This window comes from Ammospiza caudacuta, unplaced genomic scaffold (assembly GCF_027887145.1).
Source record: "Ammospiza caudacuta isolate bAmmCau1 unplaced genomic scaffold, bAmmCau1.pri scaffold_39, whole genome shotgun sequence".
Taxonomy (NCBI): Eukaryota; Metazoa; Chordata; class Aves; order Passeriformes; family Passerellidae; genus Ammospiza; species Ammospiza caudacuta.
In genome coordinates this window covers 3,319,386-3,327,414 of record NW_026683124.1, presented here as the reverse complement: position 1 = coordinate 3,327,414, position 8,029 = coordinate 3,319,386, and the positions used below count along the sequence as shown (strand labels likewise).

The 8,029-nt window shown below is 51.0% G+C and overlaps 1 protein-coding gene across 1 annotated transcript; it reads right to left on the bottom strand.

The window, feature by feature from the left end:
• Window positions 1–1,868: 1,868 nt before the first annotated feature.
• On the bottom strand, window positions 1,869–2,801 carry LOC131571836 (olfactory receptor 14C36-like). Its single transcript, XM_058824601.1, has one exon. The coding sequence runs from the start codon at window positions 2,799–2,801 to the stop codon at window positions 1,869–1,871; it is 933 nt and encodes a 310-aa protein (XP_058680584.1).
• Window positions 2,802–8,029: the final 5,228 nt, after the last annotated feature.

Sequence of the window (8,029 nt, the reverse complement as noted above, 5' to 3'; positions counted from 1 at the left end):
TCCCATCTGCTCAGGGCAGCACAGGAGCCCCGGCCTTGGGGCCCTCAAGAGCTGCTCCTGCTCCAGGCCCAGGGCCCATGTCAAAGCTGGGCAGCCACAAAGCTGTGCCCGTTTCTGTTCATTGCTGCTCTCATGGGGATGGATCCTCAGCCACTTGGAGGTTGCTGATGAATTTTCATACTCCAGTGGCCTCTTCTTTCTGGAGCTCTTCGCTTCATGAATTCACTGAGAAAGGCTCATTAACACATTAACATTTGCACAAAAAACACAGGGAAAAAAAGGTTCCGGGGAATAATCTGTATTAATTCTTCTGTGGGAAAAATTATTCTTCCTGGGAATAATTCTTCCGTGAATAAATAGACAGATTTCAGAAGTATGTTCTAAGTGAATATATCATATGGAAAACAATACATGGAGAAGTGTTTTGTCATGCTAAGTTTTCTTTTCCTGTTTGTAGATTGGTATCAACAATATCCAATTATTATTGATCCTTAGATCATGCTAATGCAGTTTGAACAGATATGAAAAGCAAGACACTTCATGGCTGATAATCAATCAGACTTTGTGCCCACCCTCTCCCCACCATTTCCCTCATCCAACCCCTGGCACTCCCATGGATCAGGAATGGTGTGGCCAGTAGGAGCAGGGCAGTGATTCTTCCCCTGTGCTCAGCACTGCTTGGGCAACACCTCGAGTGCTGTGTCCAGTTCTGGACCCCCCAATTTAGGAAGGACATGGAGGGGCTGGAGCGTGTCCAGAGAAGGGCAACAAGGCTGGGGAGGGTCTGGAACACAAGAGCAATGAGGAGAGGAAGAGGGAAGCTGGGGTTGTTTATCCTGGTGAAGAAGAAGCTCAGGGGAGACAAGGCAGTGTCAGGGCACATGTTGGACTTGATGATCTCCAAGGTCTTTTCCAACCAGGATTCAGAGATTCCGGGACTCTCTGAAACCACCCTTGCAGCAGTTTGCACTATGAGCCCTGGGCCTCCTCTTCAGAAGGAGGGAACAGGGCTGGTCAATAGGAAGAAATTCGGACCAGGAAAGAGTTAAGGAAGCAAAGGTGAAGCAAAGGAATTGCTCAGGGCAGTTTGGGGGTCCCTGCCAGGCAGCCCTGGCTCTGAGCAACAGCATCTGCAGTGGCACAGGAAACTCCCAGCTGATGGGAACAAACTTTCTGGCTGACTGCAGAGGCCAGGACAGAGCTGAGTGGTTTCCCTGGTGTCCCCCAGCCCTTGCTGGCCCCAGGGGCTGATGGCATTTGTGCCCCCTCAGGTTCATGTCCCCACACCAACAGCATGGGGGTGCTCCCCCTGCTGTGTGCAATGCAAACAGGGACTGCTGAGCCAGTGCTGCCATGTCTGTGCCTGCAAGGATGGGGCACCTGTGTGAGCTGGGGGAGAGGCCAGGGCTGCAGAGGGGGGATGTTGTTGGCAGCTCCATGAGGACGCTCTGGGACGCTGCCCTGGGCTGTCCAGTGATCTGGGGATGGATCAATCCCTGCTCTGCTGCTCCTTCCCATCTGCCCCAGGGCCCTTGCAGAGCCCCATCCATGCTGTTTGCCCCCAGCCTGCCCACGGCCAGCCTGGGGCTGCTCACAGAGCTTTTCTGTGCTGAGCATTGGCCTGGGTGTGTTCTTGAGAGAGCCTGGGCAAGGAGCTGGGCTGAGGCGTCAGCGTTGCCCCAGCAGTGCCCATGGCCTGTCCCTGCTGCAGCCCCGGCACTGCCACCCCCAAGTGGCACAAACATTGATATTTCTTTGTGGACAATAGGAAAAATTAAAACAAGGGAAACAAAACCCCACAACCAAACCAACACTAAACATAATTTATGACTTTTATTATTAGTGAGTCGCAGAAATTGGCCAGCAGTTTAATGTTTCTGAAAGCATCCAGTCATCAGTCTCCTCACTGAAACCTTGAGCTCCTGGTTCCTCAGGCTGTAGATGAGGGGATTCAGGGCTGGAGGCACCACTGAGTACAGAACTGACAGGGTCAGATCCAGGGATGAGGAAGAGATGGAGGAGGGCTTCAGGTGAGCAAATGTTGCAGTGCTGAGGAATAGGGAGAGCACAACCAGGTGAGGGAGGCAGGTGGAAAAGGCTTTGTGCCGTCCCTGCTCAGAGGGGATCCTCAGCACAGCCCTGAAGATCTGCACATAGGAGGAAACAATGACCACAAAAAAAACAAATGATAAAGAAATGGAAACTACAAGGAGCCCAAATTCCCTTAGATAGGACTTGGAGCAGGAGAGCTTGAGGATCTGGGGGATTTCACAGAAGAACTGGCCCAGGGCATTGCCATGGCACAGAGGCAGGGAAAATGTATTGGCTGTGTGCAGCAGTGAATAGAGAAAGCCACTGGCCCAGGCAGCTGCTGCCATGTGGGTACAAGCTCTGCTGCCCAGGAGGGTCCCGTAGTGCAGGGGTTTGCAGATGGACACATAGCGGTCATAGCACATGATGGTGAGAAAGGAAAACTCTGCTGCAATGAAAAATACAGTCAGAAAGACCTGAGCCGCACATCCTTTGTAGGAGATGTTCCTGGTGTCCCAGAGGGAATTGTGCATGGCTTTGGGGACAGTGGTGCAGATGGAGCCCAGGTCAGCGAGGGCCAGGTTGAGCAGGAAGAAGAACATGGGCGTGTGCAGGTGGTGGTCGCAGGCTATGGCGCTGATGATGAGGCCGTTGCCCAGGAGGGCAGCCAGGGAAATGCCCAGCAAGAGGCAGAAGTGCAGGAGCTGCAGCTGCCGTGTGTCTGCCAATGCCAGCAGGAGGAAGTGCCTGATGGAGCTGCTGTTGGACATTTGCTGGTGCTGCACATGGGGATCTATTCATGGAGAAAGGACAGTGACAAATCAGGAGTGGCTGCTGTGGGCCAAACACTAGCCATTTCCTGCAGATTGTCCTGCTGGGACTCACCCACCCTTGTTGCTGCTCTGGGGAAACCTCACCCAGGTCCCTGCCTGAGTTCCAGTTGTGCTGGCTGAGTGTGGCAGGAGGAGCCACACCTGTGTGTGGGGGCTCTCTTGTAGCCATCCCTGCCCTGCTGCTCTGGGTTTGTGGCCATGGGGCAGGCGGTCAAGGCTGGATATTCAGGATTTTTCAAGGGAATCACTCTGAATGCAGAAAGTCTTGGTAGCATCTGCACTCCTAGTTCTATAAGACATGGATGGCAGGAGTTGATTTTAGGAATTGTTTTCCTACTCACACATCATTCCTGGCTCTCTGAGGTCAGCAATCCCCAGCATTTCTGCTGCACTCTGAGTTTGCCACTGAGAGATGGGAGAGGCAAAGGATTCCCTGTGGCTGAGGGAAGGTGAGGGGCTGGATGGGCTGGTTCTCAGCTGCTCTGGCTTTGCACCTTTGACTGCAATCAGAGCACAGTCACACTCCCAGGTTACCCTGGGATAAACCAGACCCTGCCCAGAGAAGAGGGATCCCTGAATGTCTCACCCTCTCTAAAGGTCTCTGGGCAAGGTCTCAGCACCCCCTTCTGCCAAGGACACCCACGGCTCCCGTGGCAAACCCAGCAGCATTTCCTCAGCTCTGGCAGCTCTGCCCTTCCCTGTGGGACATTCAGGGAACTCCCAGAGACCTTGGCACAGATTTGCACCCAGGAGGGCAGCTCAGAGCTTGGAAGGGCACAGCAAGGAAATCCCTGGCTGTGCCCATGATGGGATCTCAGGGAGGGGGCTCAGCTCATTCCCCTTTCCCATGGACTGCTTTGCCCACAGCCCCACAGGTGCCAGGAAAGCTTGGACACCCCATTCCCATGGACAGCCCTGCCTGGCAGGAATGCCAAGGGCAGTGCCTGACTCAGCTGCTGCAAATGCCAGAGCCTCCCTGAGAGCAGCAGATAAGAGTGACAATATCAGGGCAGTGCAGAACCAAGAGAAGATGTTGTGGTGCTGCGCCTGAGAGGGCAGGGCAGAGACAGCCGGGCACTCAGGACAGCGTTCCTCTGCCCAGCTGTGTCCAGCACCTCCCACACACCAACAGCACCCTCCTGCCCCCAGCACTGCTCTCTTCAGCCCCCTCTCCCTCCCTGAGCATCTCCCTGGGCCTGGACATTCCCTCCTGAGAGGAGCCTTGTCCCTGACAGCGCTCACAGAGCCCATCCCTGCCTGTGTGCCCTGGCTGGGGCCCTACAGAAACCTGCCTGTGTACAGGGCCCTGGCTGGGGCAGGCTCTGTGTGCAGCTGGGCAAGGGCAGCTCAGGAGAGCCCTGCTGGGCCCTGCAGAGGTGATGCTGCTGCTGTCCAGGGCTGAGGAGTGGCTGAGGGCCCTTTGGGAGGCTCCCAGCAGAGAGACTGACCACCCAAAGTTACAGTTCTGGAGTCTCTGTAAGTGTTTAAACATTCCTTGGATGATCCAGTGTGTCCCTTTCAACTCAGAATGTCCTGGGATTCTGGGATTACAATTCCTGTTCTTTTTCTCTCATCCCCTTGTTTTTTATAATCAAAAGAGAAAAAAAATCAAAAAACCCTTGCAACAGTGTTAGAACAGTAAAGTAAAAACCAGACACTTATTGGAAGCTTCCAGGTGTCCCAGTGGGGATGGGGAACACCCGGGCCCTCATTTACACAATTTATTAAGGTTGATTAATAAAGAAAATTTACAGAAACATCCAACAGGAGATTCACTTACCCCAGTTGCACACCCCTGGCTCAATCCATTGAAGTAAGTCCAAGGGCTTCTTTGCCTTCTATTTTTGTTATGACTGCTCTCATTCTGGTCAAAAAACAAAATGTTCTTGTAGGTCCTCTTCCTGATAATAAGACTATACAGGATACTATATGTATTGTATACTATATGTATTTCAGGAATGTATTTAGACAATCAGCTTATTTTCCTAAAATCATAGAAAAAGCTTAGGGAAAATAATAGAAAATACAGGATGATAGTTATAGAAGTATATAATAGTAATACAGTTCATTAAGAGATTAATAGACTTAAATAAGGATTATAGATTTATAACTATGTAAAAGTAATTTATAGAGCTACAAATATATGAAAAATCTATAAAATGAAAAAATCATTTTGTCCTTACCCCAACATTCCCATCCTTCTCCAAGCAAGAAATTGAAAACACTCTCAGGAAAGCTCCTGATCTTTACAGCAATCCCAGGCTTACCTTCCTTGGGAAGTGTGCTCTGGAGCTGTACGCATGCTAGTCTGGAGCTGAGAGCAGCCTGCCCCACCCAGCCCCTCTCAGCAGCAGCCCCTGCCCTGCTCAGGGTGGCTCCTTCCCCCCACAGCTTCTCCCCAGCACTGGGAGCAGCTCCCTGGGCCGGCTGAGAGCTGTCCCTGGCAGGCAGCAGAGTCCCTGCCCCAGCACAGCGCCCTGGGCTGCAGGACCCTGCTCTGCAGGACAGCCCTGGGCACCCCTGGCTGCAGCCCCGGCTGCTCAGCCCTGCAGCAGAGCCTGGCAACAGGAGCTGCCTTGGGCTGTGCCTGGGCTGGGGCAGCAGGGAAAGCCAGCCCTGCCCTGGGGCCACAGCCCTGCCCTGGAGCAGCTCTGAGAGTCCTCCTGAAAGGTCCTCAATGCTGTGGGATGTGCCAGCTCCAGGAGATCCCTGCAGGAACGGCACCTCCTCTTCCCAAAGCCAGGGAATGACTGTTTCAAACCTGGAATGATTTCTACTCTGGTGAGCCCTGAGTGAGCTCTGCTCTGTGCTCCCAGCCCAGGCTGAGTTTAACCCCTCTGTGCCCTGTGCTGTGCCCGGGGTGGCTGCAGGCAGTGCCCCAGCCCTGCTGGGCTGTGCACAGGAGCTGCTCCTGGCCACAGCTGTCTCTCTGCTGCGCTGCCCTTGCCAGGAGCTGCCTCTGTACCGGGAGCCTCTGTGCAGGTTTTTCAAAGGACTTTGGGTTTGGCTTTTCCCTTGGAGTCTCTGAGTGGTTTGTGCAATCATGGCCTCCAATTATCTGCTGTAATTAGTCCCTGGAGAGCTTTGTACTGAAACTTAGAAGGGCTTATTAATGCTTTGAGGTACTCAAGGTTTTTAAGGTACTTTATGGATTTAAGAATAATTTAGGTACTTTTAAGGATTTTCCTTTCCTCACTGAGTCTCTGAGAGGTTTTTGTGCCATCCTGACCTCCAATTCTCTCCTCCAAGGAGTCCATGAGGAGCCTGTGTTGGGCATCTTTCCCCTTTCTGTTTTACAACAAAGATGGAACTGAAAGAATTTTGTAAGACTTTCTAAAAGCATTCAAACAATCAGGGGAAAATTAACAATACAAAACAACCACTAGGAGTATTAATAGTCCTGTTTTAGCTAGACATCATCCAACCCTTTAGTCCCTTGGACTGGAAGAGTTTATTGAACCAGTCTTTTTTTTCCACTTGAAGCTTCTTGAATCCTTCAAGTACCTGAATGCTCTTGTGGATTGACTCGCTGTGGCTGGAGAGGTTCATGCAACACATGCCCTCAGAGTCTACACAGCCATGCCCATGTGCCCAGAGTAAAAACTCTATCGCTGTTCTGCAAGGTGGCATGTCTGATGGTCTCTATGTCTGAGAGCAGGCCACTCAGTGTGAGGGAGGTAGCATTGTTTTGCTTACTTAACAGGCACCCAAGATGGTCTGATTGTCCTAAAGCTTTAGCTGCAGCCACCCAAGGTAGTCCATACTGGGGATGCTACCATCAAATACCTGGATTAAAGCTTGCAAAGCCATCTCTTTGATATCATCCAATACTTCTCTAGGGATACCTGCTGCTTAGTCATCTGGTAGGCTGTGTTGTCCTTCTCCAGCTAGATGGTTGATTCCGCTCTTGCCTCATTATTTGCATAGTTGCTATTAATTGATTTAGTAAACACTTCCATCCCCCTTCCCACAGGGTGTATTCTGTAGGTGACAACAACATGGTCATAATATATTTTAAATCATAGGGAGTTAAGACATGTGCAGTAAACATGGCCCTCATTAGGCCATTAAAACAAGGGAAGTCCCTCCTATTGCCTTTAGCTGCCCTACACAGATCCTTGATTTCCCCTCAAACCAATGGCTGATACCTGGGATTCTGCCTCCTTCTTTCATAACATACCGGGGCAACAAGTAGTTTTGAGACGATTTGCCAGTCTCCTTCCTTAACTGCTTCTTTCCAGATCATTTCCCAGGGATCTTCTGGGGTTAAAGGGGTGAGGTGGCTCTGGAGAATCCAAATTATTTTCTAAGGAGGAAGAATAACTTGGAGGAGAAACATTTGGATTAGAAATAGTGTGACAGTTGGGCTTAGTATCTTTGACCACGGGGTCATATTGTTGCCGGAGGGTGAGGCAAAGGGCACTGCCATTTTGTCAGGTGTTGGGGAGGAAGGGCCTTGATTTAGGATGGCAAACAACTGGACTGGCATTCTGGAGGCATGGCCCAGGGTGGAGGTGGAATGATTGACAGTGGGGGTGTGACCCACAGTTCTGGGGGTGGAGTCTGGAGGTTTGTTCAGGGCGGAAGAGAAGGTTGTGGTAGCAGGAAATGGAAGAGCCAAGATGGAGAGAGGATGATTGGGCTCTCGAGCCACGTTCAGGCTCCTTCCACCTTAACTCTCCAGGGCATGATACTCCAAGAGAGCATGGCCATCGCCATCTTGGACGATCGTGGAAAGTCTGATAAAGGCAGGTTTGGGGCGAGGTCCCGAGTTAGGAGTGACCAATGGATTGAGTTTTCAACACACTGCTGGCTGGTGAAGGGTCTCAAGGGTGGTGTGGATGATGGGGAGTATGTGGGATGCAATGGAGTCCCTTTTGATCAAAAGGTTGTACAATTTAACTTCCACTTAGTCTCAAAATTCAGTGGTATGGATTTCGACACCAGAGGTGTCTGATAATTTTTTAATGATCCACCTCATGATTGATTTTTATTTGTTCTTTGCAAATATTTCATCATGACCAGTGAGAATTAAAGCATCTATATACACTCCTTTCTACTGTGGACATATGGCTGGCCATTTTTCTTTCTTTGCCTTATGGAGAAGAGCCACCGCAACACCTCAAATTAATTATGGGACATGGGTGCATACTGTAAAAACACAG

Coding starts and splice junctions, on each gene's coding strand:
- LOC131571836 (XM_058824601.1), bottom strand. CDS start 2,801: ATGTCCAACAGCAGCTCCATCAGGCACTTCCTCCTGCTGGCATTGGCA.